This window comes from Rattus norvegicus, chromosome 5 (genome assembly GCF_036323735.1).
Source record: "Rattus norvegicus strain BN/NHsdMcwi chromosome 5, GRCr8, whole genome shotgun sequence".
NCBI classification, from domain to species: domain Eukaryota; kingdom Metazoa; phylum Chordata; class Mammalia; order Rodentia; family Muridae; genus Rattus; species Rattus norvegicus.
In genome coordinates this window covers 9,172,337-9,188,397 of record NC_086023.1, presented here as the reverse complement: position 1 = coordinate 9,188,397, position 16,061 = coordinate 9,172,337, and the positions used below count along the sequence as shown (strand labels likewise).

Here is a 16,061-nt window from a genome sequence, read left to right as displayed (position 1 = left end):
AGATGAAGAAACTGGCTGGTGGTCTCTAGCACAGAGAGCCACTTGCTCCCTGTCACTTTGGGAAGACTGAAGAGAGCGCGTTGAATCTAAATGTCTCTAGGCCGCCTTTTCCTTTTAGAAACATGCTATTCAATTCCTCTCCCCAAAAGCCTCCAGCAACTCTACAGCAGCAGACTCCCTGATCCATACACTTAAGTTGCCATTTGAGAATTACACTTAATTTCATTTTAGTGTTTGAGAAATTATGTTTGTTTTGGACATAAAATGGGATAGATTTTTTGTACCGTCATTTAAAATACAGAAAAGTTTAAAACACCTAACCTTAAGATATCCACAATTCCATAAATTCATGCCTCACCTAAGAAACAAGGCCCCTTTCTTGAGAAGAAGTTGAACGACTTTATCATGTCCATTCTTTGCTGCCAGATGGAGAGGGGTCATTCCATGGAGATCCCCTTCATTCAAAAGCCTTGTGTCGCTGATGTCTTGCAGAAGCCTCTGACATGTATTGATGCGCCCATAGCTTGAAAAGGTCAGGTTCACATGTGTAAGATAAATACAAAACAGAAACGCACACGCTCAAATACCGGGAGTCCGATCCTCACCTGGCGGCAAAGTGCAGGGGAGACTTCTTATCTTTGCTTTTGGAATGAACGGACACATTGAACCTGAGGAGGTTATTTACAGAGACAGGGGCCCCCTGCCTACAAGCATAATGGAGAGGCGTACATCCATCATTGTCCTCATCCATCACCAGCTCCTTGATGTGTTGCATCTGTGAGAAGAAGAGTCTTAGAATGTCACTGAATCAGTGTCCTGGGGTAGATTTCATATTATTCTGTAGCGTGGGATTTTCCAATCTATTGCAGACAAATCTGCAAGTGACCTACAGAGGAAACTCCTCAGGATGAGGTCTCACGTTTTGCCCCCATATCACGTGAGAGATTCTGCAAGCATAGTGAGTAGGCATGGCAGCATTCTCTGACTGTTTGACACATTCTCCCTTCTGCTCCTCCCTCTGTTATTTCCACAAACACTTCAGCACCTAAGCTATTGGGTGAAACCAAACAAAACACTGGGGGTCTTGAAAGTGGATTTACTTAATTTTAAAAATAGATTAAGTGAGAATAAGAAAGTCAAATGAGGAAGTCAACCCATGTAGTACACACTTACTTTTGTTTAAAAAAAAACTTAATTCCATGTGTATTTTGATTCTATATTAAACACAATAACAGCATGAAAATCTACTCATTATAAGATACACCTCACATTTCAGATGCACTTAATAGCTAGGCAGTAAATATTAGCTGGCTCATTAAGCACAATACTGTTGTCAGTCAGTCAAATATGTCAGGCAGTGTTCCTAACTGAAGGTGAAACACTAGTCATTCACCTTCAGACGAGTCTTCTCCATTCACAAGGAGCTTGCTGAGTGAAACAGTGAAGGAAAAGGACTGATTGTCAATGGGCCTTAGTTACAGATGAGAGTACAAACCCCTGTGACTTTAAAAGTTCAGTCTGCATTATCACCAACTAATTACCATCATCTCCACCTCTATGATGAAGATGAAACATCTTTACTTTAAAGCAGTATTGAATTTCTAAAACAAACTCTCATAATATAAATGGCAGTGGAATCAGCATAGTCTTCATTATGTATGATTTTGTTTACAGTTCATGGACATACCATACCTGCAAAAACTCAGGCCGCAAATTCCTTAGCCCATAAGGCTGCTGCACAGTCAAATGTAAAAAGTTACGCCCAAGATGATCTTTTATGTCTACTTTGGCACCTGAAAAAAATCACAATAGAAAAATAAAGTGTACTCATATGCTTATAACATGGTTTTTGGTGATCCTTCTCAAATCTTTAACTTACAGTCAACTGTAGTTAGGTGGAAAAATTGAACAATTTTAAAATGGGTTTACTTTACTCTGTCTATGTTTGTGTATGTGTGAGAAAGGGGGTGGAAAGTCTGTGAATCCTTAAGTTTTAAGCATAAAACTTGAACAATGAGAGATGAGCAGTCCCCTTTGTCCCCACAGCACCAGGCCAGCCTGCAATGGAGACAGTGACAGACAGCAGCTATATAGATGTTTGCTGTGGCAGAAAGCTCAGAACGTCTTCAGCCAACTCCACAGTGTTTACCTTACACATGTGGTCTGTTATTGCTATGAATTAACATTATTGTAGGCTTGGTAAGTCTTTTATTAACCTTTGTATGTACAGAGAATGTCCCAGTGCCTGGCATGAGACAGCTGGTTAACAGATGTTTATCTGAGAAGATGGGTCTACTTCTGATTGGTACCTTTAGAGAGGAGCAAATTCACAATATTCCAGGATGCAGAAGCAGTTGCTAAAATAAGTGGAGAGCGTCCTTCAGAATCAGTGCTGTTGATGTCTGCTCCCTAAAACAAAGCAAGTCACTCAGCAAGGAGATGAAGCCAGCAGCTGGCTTCACACACGAGAAGACTATGCCCATGGCTTCAGCACTCAATCATAACTAACCGTAGAATCACATGACATTTCTGTAAAATTCAAATACCAGTAAACATCAAGATATTCTCTCATAAATTCATCAATACAATTATTTCCCTGTCTTAAGTTGTTCTTGATTAACGTTTGTCAATAGATGAATTACTACCAAGTCCTTTGAACAAAACCTTCTTACCTCAAACACCATTTTAGTTCTCACCACAAGAAATTATTATTTAAATGCCTCTAATTTTTATTTTTTCCACATTTATTGCTCTGTAATTTTTAAAGCATTAATAAAAAATCATCTACTTAAAAGTGCCTACAGTATTGAAATATATAAAACGAGACAACTGAATTGAAATTATGGAGGTAAGAGTTTAATCAAACATCATGTGAAAATTCACATTAAAATTAGTGTGTGTGTGTGTGTGTGTGTGTGTGTGTGTGTGTATTTTAAGGGTCTATATTCCCCACGGTAAGAAACAAAGTGCCTTTAAAGTTTCCATGGACTAATTCTCTACTTTGGGTAGATGAGTAAAAGGAGCATCAGCTTGGATCAGGCATCTCCCTTTGCTCTTACTCCATGGTTGCCAGCAGCAGCCAACAGCTTCATGGGAAGATGGTGGCAATGGTGAGGCTCAGCCATGACTCTCCCTACAGCCCATTGACAAGAAAGCACACATGGCACAAATACATGGCATCTATTGAAGCTTTTCTGTATACTTTTATGTAACTATCACAATTTCAGTAGCTACTACTAATAACCCAGGAATTGCTAAATATTGTGAATGGAACTTTGCTGATTGTGCATTTTGTGGGAACTAATATACCCACCAGCACACAACCACTCATGTCCAGGCTTGGGAAAATGCCAGTCAAAAGCTAGTCATGTCTGCTTCTCTAACGAAGATGATTTCGGGCTTTTATTGACAGCAAATTTTCAATATGTCATTTGACGTCACTACTTTTCATGGTTTGGAAGATGATGCTGTGGTAGTGGGGATAAAAACTTATTTTGGAAGATGAAAGAGATGTAGGTGGCCTGTACTACATCTGCCCAAGAGATGTATCAGTGCTGATAAAACATCAGTTGACCTGTCTATACCCAGTGTAAAGAGAATCCCTTCATTGGCCCCCAAAGAGCTTTCGTTGCAATGAATCCATAAACTCTAGAGGAAATACACTCTTGGACATGGGTTAATCAACTTTCTGGAAGCTTTGGCTGCCAAACAACTGCCTAGACTTTCTAGGTATTTCAATACCTTGTTAGCAATCCCTTAACTCTCACCTCACATTCTTCTTTGTATAAATTGCAATTAATAGTCAAAATTTTATGACCATGATTTAGAATAGCTTTTAAATATTGATTCATATTTGTTTGAGTCTGAGACTAAGACTAAAATAATTTCAATTTCCACAAATATTTCTATTAAATCTTAGACAGATCTGCTAACCAAGAACTTGTGGTTTACTGAAAATAAAAAACTCATACGATAATATATGATGTTTCCAAGTGTAGTGTAAGTACTTGTTTAAGAAAGCTAGACCCATGAGTTGAATAATTACCACTGAAATTAGGTAGTCTGCCAGGTCATGATGATCAAATAATGAGGCTCTGCAAGAGAGAGAGAGAGAGAGAGAGAGAGAGAGAGAGAGAGAGAGAGAGAGAAATAAGTTTTTATTGAAATAAGTATAAAGACCAAAGATGCTATATTCAGAAACTAGACAAAAACAGCACAATGTTATATTAAAGAATTCAGATTCTGAGTAGAATATTTACAAGTATATTCAAAAATCAGGAAAAATAAAGTACAACACAAAATCACTTTGTCATGTTTTAATGAGCCCACTCTTTCCCATAAAATCCTCATTATGAAGTGAGTAGCAACATCTGCCTTATTCTAGTTGATAGAACTGGCGGGCATCATGTGACCACAGGGATAAGGCAAGATGGGCCTAAATGCATCTGTAGTCTTCGGAAAGTCAATGCTTTGGAAAGTCAATGTATGGGTGGGGCTGTCCTTTGGCAAAACCATGAGGAAGCATCAGCTTTCCTGAGCTTTTATGAAGCCTAAACTTACTATAGTGAGAACTAAAGTCATTTTAGTCACAAGAAATACTAATAAATAAAATAACTAAAAGCTGCAAATATTCATTTAAACATCACTGTATAGACGTTAATGTTACTGATTTAAAACTTAATGTTTTCTATTGAACCCCACACTGTTCCTGTTCAAGGCCCTCAACTACTCTTGATCTTTTGTATATACATACATTTCAGAACATGCCTTTGAGTGCTACAGAAAGTTCACTGGAAACAGCTCAGAGACCTAACATAATTTCCTCTTAGCTAAATTAATATTCTAAAACTGGATGTCAAAATTAACTGAATCAAAGAATTGTAAAGAAGGTCCTAACTCACCCCAGTGACTCTAAAAGGATCTGGACTACTAACCCACCTGGGTGTTCTCAAGCTCTTGAGTGATTGGATCAATGGATCATTGACCCAGACTATGCCAAGGCACTTTAGTTCTGAAAAGTTCACTCACGGTCTTTGATTCCTCAGGGCATTACAGGCTCTAACTGAAACACAACATCGTGATTAATTCTCTCCTGACCTTTGTCTCTTTCATGTTTGACTTCAGGCTGGACTTATCTAAAAGTCATATCACTATAGCAACTTGCTTAGATTTTCATTACACGATAGCTATTTCCAACCTCCGCACTTTCGTTTCTGTGTAGCACCGTCACTAGTGAAGTGAGATGCTTGTCTTGTTGAATCTTCCTTTATGTATCCTGCTGACATCATTTGACTGGTGGCTTTGATCTATGGCTCAAGATTCTTCCTATTAGACACGGTTTTCCACCTGACATTTGGGTAATTGTCCATCAGTTTGTACGTTTTTAGAAATTTGCCACCTTTCATTCATTAACTTTTGGGGTGTACGAAACATGTAAGTTACTTACCTGTGAAGCAGGGTCTCCTGATTGCCATCGACTGCATTCACGATATCGCTGCTTCCAGTATAGGATGAGATCATGAGTTTAACGATGTCAGTGGCTCCCTGGGTTGCAGCAAAATGGAGGGCCATGCATTTGGCATTCTATAAAGAGTGTTGATGTTAGCATTAGTGCTTAAATCCCAACTTAAGGACTTAACACATAGAAACTAAACTGTGAGCTTATTCTTCCCAGATCTAGGGAAGTGATGATGAACTTCATTGTTTGATCTACTAAAAGCCATGAAGACCTGTATAGGAAAGGTACTCCCTAGCAACCCAAGTGCCTTCAGAATACACTTATATCACTCTTCAACTGAATATCATTCTTTGCTCAACAAATATGAATCTCCTTCATTACAGAAGCAGTTGAATGAAATGACTTCATATGAGCAAAGTCATTTCTATTTCAAAGAATTTGGAAGCAATAGGAAGAAGCCCTGTGTGTTTAATAAGCAATAAGCAATTTCTGCTTTCTTCTGAAAGGAAACAGCTTTATGGCAGCTGACCAAGACCACTATAGGGAAAAGTCTTACAAGTCTCTGCTTCTCATCAGGTCAGGACCCAGGCTCAGTCAAAGCTCTTATATACTTACCACTAGAAGTAAATCGGGTGAGCCTTAGCTAAAACATACGAGTCTTAGAATGAAACCATCACCCAAGACATTTATGATTGGGCTTAAGTGTCCTAGATAGAAATATGGATGCCATTTTCTCCGTGGCTAGGACTTACTACACTATAGCTCATGGCAGCAAAGTGCGTTATACTCATGCAGCTACTTGGTTATTTGCTCTGGAATATTGAAATTTATACAATTAGGAAATATTTTTGCCTGTGGACAGGGGAACAACATTCCTTTGCACTATGTGCATATCCAGTCTGACTGGACTATAAAGGAACCACACAACACTTGAGAAGTAGTGTGTGGAAGCTTTCACTTCATAGACCTCGGAGACAGAACACTTACCTCCATCATGTCGATGTGTGCACCGCTGTCCAGGCACATCTTAATCATGTCCAAGTCGCCGCTCTGAACTGCGAGGTGGAGAGGGCTGGCTTTCTTATGATTCACAAAGTTAATGTGAGCCTCCCGGCTATAGCCGGTCTTTTCACCTTTAGGAGGAAGCACCATTTAAGGTTAACATAAATGGGCTGGTAAAGAGAAAGGACATGCAGAATTACATAAAGGCCCGTGTGTAAATTCTATTAGTTTTCAAATGAAAGGTTATTTAAAGACTTCTTAACTATGTACAATGTAGAAAGCATCAACTCACCATATGCTAAGATTAATTCCATGCATCTTTTGGCACCTGAAAATGCTGCCTGGTGCACAGGGTAGTCTCCCCATTTATTTGATTTACACAGCTTAGCTCCTTTTTCTAACTGAAGGAAAAGTAGAGAAACATAAATTAAGTAACAGAAACATAAATCAGTAACATAAATTAAGTGAGCAACGTGGACCAGAATTTCTGTGTCTCAAGCAGGCCATCCCACCCTCCAGAGCATAAGGGAAAGCGAGCAGAAGGCTCTGGAAGACATGTGGTCTAGGCAAGAAGTAACTTCAGAACTGGGCTGAGACAATGGGGACACTACAGCTTATAAAGCTGCACAAATCCCAGAACACAAAAAGTATCGACCTCAATCCCCCAGACTGGAATGCTCTGACATTCTTTCACTTCCAAAGTGTTTTATTGTTTGAAGTTCTTAAAACCCAATATCCACATAAAAGCAAAATATTGATACATATGTGCACATATAACTATTAGGAAAGTCTCGCGTATGCTTTTATTTCTGAAGAGCAGGCTAGCAACCCAAAAACACTTGAGAAAGAGCTATTTCTCACTACCAAGAACAGAAGTCATTCCTGAGACAGGTACCTGTGGTGTCTTGGTGTGTCACACCCGAGTGGTCTTCCAGAGAGATGGCGGCCTTCTAACCGCAGACCTATGACTTAAGGCAGCTAGGCAAGGCAGGACGCTCCCTTGGAGAACCCATAAGAGTACTGATCTTGAGGATGTAAATGAATGTTTCTGTCCATGCATAATTTTTATCTATGGCCACTTGAAAGCTCAGAAATCAAATTGTATGTTTTAAATTTTATGTATGGGTTCTTTATCTGCACACATGTCTGTGAACCATGTGTGCCTGCTGCACAGAGACGGGAAGAGGACATTAGGTCTCCTTGGATTACGATGAGTGGAATCCACTATGCGAGTGTGAGAGCCAAACCTGGGTCCTTTGGAAGAACAGCAGTGCTCTTAGCCACTGAGCTGTCTCTTCAGCTACAAGATCAAATGGTTTTAGTGTCACCCAGGCTGTTATATTTTGGTTTTATACTCTAGCCCAAGTGTCAGACTCATCTTAATCCCTGTCTGTATTTTCTTTTGACCTTGATTTTTCTTGTGCCTTCTTTCATGCTCATTTGTAGTCTTCTGTATATAATCTAGGGCCCACATTGGATCCTAGAAGTATATTCATGTAAGTTCTTTTGACCTATTTTCTGTATTTCCCCTTTTGCTATGGAGATAGTATGAAGTGCTTAAATAACAATTTGTATCCAATTTAGAGAAAGAAAACAAGACAGTGTGATGGATTTACGAACCAAAATTTGCAAAGCTTCACTGTTGTCTTTGGCACACGTGGACATCAAAGCTGTGTTCCCATTCTCTCCTTCTAAATTGATGTTAGTGGCCTTGTGCTCGGTCAAGACCTGCACAAAATGAAGAAGTCGTTCTTACAAAGGTAATCTACTGACTTTCAAATAGCTACATGTCTCCAGGGGACTTGGTTGTCAAATAGCATTTCTCACTCATCTTTTCTAATTCCTCTTCCATAAAAGATGTCATAAAATTTTGGACACAGTAGCTATCAAATAAATGAGTGACTTTCATGCCAACAATTAGTAGCACTTTGAATTGTATATTTGGAAACACAATCCTAATGGTAAATACTAACTTCCCTGAAAGAACAGTACTCTCAAGGGTTTACATTAGCTATGCCTTCGGAAATCACGTGTGGAGACATTCCTGATATGTGGATTGAGGGAAGGGATCAAGATCGGAAAGATGTGGGGAAGGGAAGAGGGAAAATGATGAAGGGGAAATGAGTTCTTTCTCCCCAGTCAAGCAGAATGCAGAGATGGTAAGAGATGCCAGGGAGAACCCTATTCTCCTTAACAGAGAAGCTGGCTTTGTGTAGACCTGCTCACAAATTAACTCAAACTTGGTTTAGAATTGAAGAAATTAGTATTCTAATTAAATGTCAATTAGTCATTCTTATGAAATTTAAGTAAACATCTAGTACTCCCTCACCAGTAACTACCAGCTCATCATTGGCCAAGTCCACTGTCTGTCAACCAGAGTTAAGTTAACAATATGTACCTTTTGCGAATGTTGAGATAAGCTCACCCCCCCCCCATGCCCTAAGCTACTCCACATTGGGGAAAATAGTGATTTTTCATTTTGTTCCTTGTTTTGAGTATCTTGACTTTACGAGTAGTATTTTCTCCCTTTGGAGAGAAAAGGGTAGCCACAGCCCTTGATGGGGCACATTGACCACTCCATCTGTTCAGCACCACCCATCCAGCAGACTGATAGATTACTTCTTCCTGGGAATGGAAAGGAAGCTGATCTTACCAAGGGAATTGACACTATGCGGGCACACAGGGGTATTAAATTTTATCGGGAAAGGACTTATCAGACACCCCAGACCAAGTAGAGGATCTAGCTGTCTTTCCTGGACCTCACACAATGGTGGGCACTTAACACTGGAATAACATGACCACACAGCATTGCAGCACCTGACACCTGGTGAATGCATCACAGATTGATAAACAGAGGACTCTTAACCATCCCTCAAGTTTTAGTATGGCTTGGCCGTAGCTGATGCTACCTGCCTGACTTCATGGCTGTCCGTCTTTTCACCCATCTGGACCTAAGTCTGAACTTGCTGTTTCCTAGCATAAGATTCAGTCTTTCACCTGGCAGCCTCACACACTCTAGCTCAGCGACAGCTTCCTCTTAGCACTGGCCTGGTTCACTGATTTATCAATACAGAGTCTCTCTATGTCTCTGTCTTTCTATCTCTCTCTACACACACATACACACACACACACACACACACACACACACACACACACACACATTTTAGAAATCTTTTGAAGCATGCTGCAGACTCTTTAACATGTATTCATTGCATATTATGTAATAATAATAATAATATATGAATATATAAGCATGGTTACTGCATACTGCATTATAGAGTTAATATTCGTATTTAAGATTGGAATACAAGAACTGGCATTTTTCTCAGCCAGTAGGTGATGTCAACTGGTAAAGTGCTTTCTTCTTGAGGTGATACTGTGATAAGTCAACATGAGTCTTTCTTTTTCAGTACAAGTACCTGAACCTAGTGTCTCGTGCTTGTTGAGCATGTACAACCACTGTGTCGTTTCTTCTTCATTATTTGTTGATTTGTTGTCAATGGTGATACAAGGTCTCATTGCCCAGAATTGCCTTAATTTTGAAACAGTGCAGGAAAAACTTGAATTTACAATCCTCCTTCATTAGCTTCTGTGCAGCTAGATTGCACACCTGCACCACTGCCCTAGCAGTTGAATTGTTATCGTTGTTTGTTTATTTGTTAAAGCTTATCCAACTGACTGTTTCCTGAAATTCTCTGCTTATTCAAAACAATCAACAGCTTCTAGGAGAACTCCCTCCCAACAGAGTGTTCCACCCTGACACCCTGCAGATGAACTAGGCTTACTAGTGAGTTTTATGCCTGGAGAAACTTGAGCTGAAGTTTAGTGCATAAGGACAAACAGGGTTACTCTTTGTATGTGAAGAGAAAGTGAGAGGAAAAGATCCCGTCATAGACTTCATGCACCTTCAGGTTCTGTTCTTCAAATTCAGATCTGCATGCAAAGGAACCCAATGAGTCTGTTATAAGCATTCTCCCCAGCCTTACCTCATAGAACTGCAGACCACAGATCTGTAGCATGTATTTGTACTGTCATAAGCATAATCATTCAAAGGGCTGAGTTAAATTCTAGATGGCAGTGGTCACAGAGAAAGCAACTGAACTGTGCAACTGCTTCAATTCAATCATGACCAGTCATGTTCAGAAGCCCCACAGGACTTTCTAGGATCCTTCGATAAGAATCAAGGAAATCTAAAGAAAGGCTCAGGCAACTGAGCTAGCTGAAGCCCTAAGGACGAAGACCATGAAGGAATAAGGTTATACCCTAGCCCCTAGGGGAATGGTCCCAGGGAATATTGTACATATAAGATCTTGAGGTGATTCAGAGATGACTGGGGTATTTTGAACTTTACAACTGCAGACCATGGTGGGGATTCTAGAGGAAAACTGGTAAATCACTGTTTAGTGAAAAGGCCTTTTGAACTGGGAAAGGTTGTGTAGGTAGAGGCTCGATCATGGGCATGTCTAGAGAGGTAGGCTGGGACAGAATTGCTGAATTGTCCATAAGCAAACTTCCTTCTCTTCCTCCTGTGGTCATGAGCCATGGTGTTTAGGAACACTGGTAGCATGGTTACTGTTGGTAAAATCAAGACCATAAGGTGCAGACAATTCAACTCACTCACGCCTTAGCTTTTGTTTTGTTTTGTTTTGTTTTGTTTTGTGTGTGTGTGTTGCTAAGGACAACTAGCTTTTTGTTGTCATCTTTGCTTCTATTATCCATTGATTTTGTGAATTAGTTATGGACTTTATTTATTTTCTATTTCTATGGTTGGTCTGAAGAGTTTTCCAATTAACTGTAGCTCTTTCAACCACCACCTGCCTGCAAATTCCCAAATCATGCTTCTAAAGTCAAAATAAATTAGTTAATGAGCATTTATGGGTGAAAAAAGCCTTCAGAGAAAGTACTAGAGCTCCTTGGGGAAACCAAGCGAGTAGTCCCTGCAAGCCCTAATGACCCAGCATCCAAGATGGAGAAGTCCTGGCCTGGTGCATGATAATGATGGCGCACAAAGGTGTTAGGAGGAAGGCGAATGCCTGGTCCATGGACACTTTCCACAACCTTCTCATCCATTGTTCCATTCCATTCAAATATCCACCGTTTATCAGGACAACATCAAAACTACAATTCTGATCAGATAAATATCTATGACATTGTCTTATCTGGGAAGGAAGGCACAGCAACACTTAACAACAGTGTCATGCCATAAAAATTAAGGTGGACTTCAAACCCAAAGCACATAGGGCAAGACGAAAGGGGCTCCATTTATCTTCATTTGCTAGCATCCAGACGTTCCAACGGCTGAGAATAAACTTTTTGAGGCAAATGGAACTTGGAACTCTCTTTTGTGATGATTGACAATTGGCATGGGGGTGGGTTAGCACATTATCTAAAGCTCATCATTTCCTGTGGTGTTTCCTATTGTTACGTTCCAAAAAGCCTAACTTGAAAATGACCTTCTAGAACAGTGGTTCTCAACCTTACCAACGCTGTGACCCTTTGTTGTGGAGACCCTGAACCATACACTTATTTTCTTGCTATTTCGTAATTGTAATTTTGCTACCACTGTAATATATAATGTAAATATCTGAAATATAAGATATCTGGTATGTGACCCCAAGATGGTTGGGACTCATGGCTGAGAATCACTGTTCTAGAATGTAATTCAGCTGTAATTGGCATTCCTCTTTGAGGAAGCAGACATACCCTCCAGTGTGCCTGTGAATCTATGAGATATATATAATCTAAAAGCTATGGGATAAGACCTACCCTTTAAATATTTACCAGAGACTCTTCTAGTTGAGGAAGATCAAATCTTGAAAAAGTAAAATAAAATTCCCCTATATGATCTGTATCTGATGTTGATCTGTCTTTTGAGAGGCTGTCCATCTGACAAAACTGACCCACTTAACTATGGGTTCTCCCTTCACTAAGATTCTAGTCACTCTTTGCATTTCAGGCACAGAACCTAGGAGATCTAAACGTCACAGCCTAGAGCTGAAAAGAGTTACTCAGTGTTAGGCAAGTGATTTAACTTCCTCTATGCTTTTTCTTACACAGCTATGAGGTGCTAATAGTCTTGACTTACACTTTTTAAATGGGAATTTAATAAAGGCACATGACTCTTTTTAAAAACACCCGATAAATTAAAATTCAAGGAAAGCTGAACTGTGACAACTGTTATCACAGTCTTCCTCATCATTACTGTGCATCATCAACTTTCTCATTTCTGTCACATCGTCACCATCACCATCATCACCGCCATCTCAGTCATTATTCTGCCTCATGACCATCATTCCTCTGCCTTGTCACCATAACCACCACCTCATTTGAGGAGAAATAAACGTAATTGTTATGTTTCATTTGCCACAACATGGCGCTTGAAGTCAGCCACTCTGAAACAGGAAGTGAGTCAGGTGTGGATTCTGGCTCCTGCTCCAAGAAGGCCAGCAGGCTCACCTTGATCACTTCGTTGTACATGCCCTGTACAGCTATGTGAAGGGGTGCCATCATGTTTCTATTTCGGAGGTTTGGATTTGCTCCTTGGCTGAGAAGAAACTTCACACTTTCAACTTGATTTTTTTCTGCAGCCCAATGTAGTGGGGTATTTCCATAATCATCCATTACATTCAGCGCTAAAGAAATAACAAAATATGCATTAAATTTTGTTTTGGATGAACTCATACTTCCTGAACAGCTACCCACTCCAAAATACAGTGTCAAGTGCTTGTAAAACCAGGCACATTGTCTTGGCCTACAGAAATGGATGTAGCCTTAGCTTTGTCCCAGTGGACACCATTTGAGACCATGTACCTTTGGATCTGAAAAAATGGGTTAATTTTTATATACTATCTATAAAAACAGATCCTCTTGTCACTATACTCACAGTGTGTATATTAATTTTGTAATTGTGATATTATGCTGAGATTACATTATAGCAGGTCAAAACTGGGTTCCATGTGACATATTTAGTCAAGCTTGCAATTGCCCAAAAGATACCCCCATGATATGCGATGCTATTTGCCTTGTGATTGCTGTGTAAAAATAGAATGCCCTTTGTCCTGCATTGCCCTGTAACTGTGATAAGGTAGAATTAGTGATATATTACTAACTCCACGGAAAAAGAAAAGTACTCACACAAGATCGCACTTGGGAGCCATCAACAGTAGCAGGAACGATAAGGAAACCAACCAAGATTCCTGGTCTCTCTCTCTCAAAAATTTCTTTCACTACTCTTTTCATTCATCCAAAGTTCTTAATTCTCAGTCTAACACACACACACACACACACACACACACACACACACACACACACACACTGTGTTTAAGCAAGACAATAATTCTATTCAGCATCAAATAATTCAGCAGCTTCATTCAGCAGCATACAACTTGAAAACGACTTTATCTTGAGCGCTTTTCATAACTGATCTCCCTGTTAGCTAGCACAGGGCCTTTCTAATCCAGGACTCCTCTGTGACCTCCTTTCTGTTCGATGCCTTTGTAGCAACAGATCACCTGACGTATCTTCTCACTCTACCTCTGCCATCTGGCTCTTTCGGTCAGTCCCCTTAGCTATTTCTTACTAGAAATCTCTGTTCTCCTAGACTATGTCCAGTCATTTCCTCAGTCTCATCTACTGCTCAGGCAAGGCCCCAGAGGGAGGGTCCCTCCTCCCAGGTCTGATTGTTTATGTGCCTAAGATATGCAGATTCAGAGTAAGCAAATCTCACACCTCACACCGACATTGTTCCTCTTCGGTGTGCTTGTTTATGCTTGTCACCTAATCTCCTAAAGTAGAACTCACAAATTTAGCTCAGTTCCCCAGATACACTCTTCATATTCACTCTAAGTACCACTGATGTCACGGGTACAAATTTCCTGGTGGTCACAAGTCTAAGAGGATGATGCCAGTATGCACCCTCATAGCAACACTTGGTTACCTTCACAGGAAGAGCCATTGATGATCAATTGCATCAGTTCAACTTGACCTTCGGCTGCGGCGTGATGCAGAAGACAGAGATTTTCATCCTCGTACTTGCTTAGTTTTCTTCGGTTCTTGATGAAGGCTTCTAATCTGCACATATCTCCTTCAATGTCCACCTAGAGGAATATGTAAAGTCCATTACCTAAAACAAGCATGTGCAAAACTTAAAAATATAACATTAGTCATGGAATAGCCTAACACTTTACTACTATTCCTAACAGTCACACAGCAAATGCGTTCCTTAAAGAGCATGGTGCATATAGACATGAAGTAGGCAAATGTCTATGCATTGATAAATACATTAAATCTAGGTTTTCTTTTTCTAACCTTTATCTTATATCTGTCTTGGAAATAAAGACCTCAAGCAAAGTATTGAAGGACTTTTACAAAACGTGCTCTAAGAAATTATCTATTAAAAAGCAGGGACCTTTGCTTTGCTGAGTGAAATGCATTTATTTCAGGGACAGCAAGAAGAATCAAGAGAAGGACAGAAAATGATCAAAGCATGCATGTGTGAAAAGGTAACCTGAAAGCCCTTGTTTCGTACAGTTAATAGAAACTTGACAAAAATAGTAAGAAGGGAAGATTGTCTGAAAGTGAGGCTTACTAAGTCTAGGAATCTAAAATATTTTTTGCCCCTCCTACCTATAGTCAATCTCTACCCAACCTGAAGCCAGGATCATCCTGAAGCACTGTCCCCTAAGGGATTTTTTCAAGCATCTAAAACAGCTGCCCCACTCTTGAAAATGAGCAATTCCTGGCAAAATTAATTAAATAATTTTCAATTAATATCCATAATAAGCAATTTCTTTGTTCAGCTATTTGAACCTTGCAAACAATTGTCTTCACATAGGAAATGAAGACGGCTCAAAATCAATAATTACAGAAGTATTTAATTACTCTCCAATTGTTTGATGAGATTTCTGATCACAGTTGAATCTACAAATAGATTTGGAAGTAAATGGCTAAGTATTATCACCCAGTCCTCCGTAGCCCTCCAATTCTTCCTGGAAGTCATGCTACAACAGGACCAAATCCTCCTCTGCTGTAGCCTCTCACTCTCTAGCATCCACAGCGCAGAGTGGACTCGGGATGCACGGTGGCTGACACTGTGACTGCAGATGTATGTTGTAAGAGTCCTTAGGCTCTTGTTTACTTGACTGCTTTTGTGTTTTTAAGACAGGGTGTCAGGTAGCCCAGGTTTGCCTCAGTCTTACTGTATGGCTCAGAATGGCACCAAGTCATTTGTTGCAGGAAATCCTCCAACCCAGATAAGCCTAGGCAATGAAAACACAACTCAAATACCATGAGTACAAGCTGCTAGCCTTGATTGGGTAGGTCTACCCCTACACTACTCTATTCCCCAGCTGTGTGATCCCTGGTAACTTGTGATTTCTCCAGGCCACGTGCTTCATCTCTATCTGCCTCCCACCTCCTTTCCTCGTCCCCTTTTCTGCTCCCTCTTCCCCCCACACCCCTACAACCCTTCAGCTCACCTTCCCTTTCCTCACCCAATCACTGGCAGGAGCCTCTATTTTACAAGTTAAACTGAGGAGACGTCTGAACGAAGTGATCTGAGTACCGGTTTCAGTCTTTGTCATAGGCAGCCCCTCTTGGGGAA

General features: G+C 40.2%; 1 protein-coding gene across 1 annotated transcript in view; it reads right to left on the bottom strand.

The window, feature by feature from the left end:
• Trpa1 (transient receptor potential cation channel, subfamily A, member 1) overlaps positions 1 to 16,061 on the bottom strand; it is a 54,266-nt gene that overhangs the window by 28,928 nt on the left and 9,277 nt on the right. Inside the window, exons 2-12 of the mRNA NM_207608.2 lie at positions 14,397 to 14,556; positions 12,917 to 13,092; positions 8,081 to 8,188; positions 6,753 to 6,861; positions 6,446 to 6,591; positions 5,447 to 5,583; positions 4,046 to 4,094; positions 2,310 to 2,409; positions 1,693 to 1,793; positions 606 to 775; positions 359 to 523 (exon numbers count right to left, since the gene is read on the bottom strand). Coding sequence (NP_997491.2) covers positions 359 to 523; positions 606 to 775; positions 1,693 to 1,793; positions 2,310 to 2,409; positions 4,046 to 4,094; positions 5,447 to 5,583; positions 6,446 to 6,591; positions 6,753 to 6,861; positions 8,081 to 8,188; positions 12,917 to 13,092; positions 14,397 to 14,556 — 1,421 coding nt within the window. The remainder of the gene's footprint in view (positions 1 to 358; positions 524 to 605; positions 776 to 1,692; positions 1,794 to 2,309; positions 2,410 to 4,045; positions 4,095 to 5,446; positions 5,584 to 6,445; positions 6,592 to 6,752; positions 6,862 to 8,080; positions 8,189 to 12,916; positions 13,093 to 14,396; positions 14,557 to 16,061) is intronic.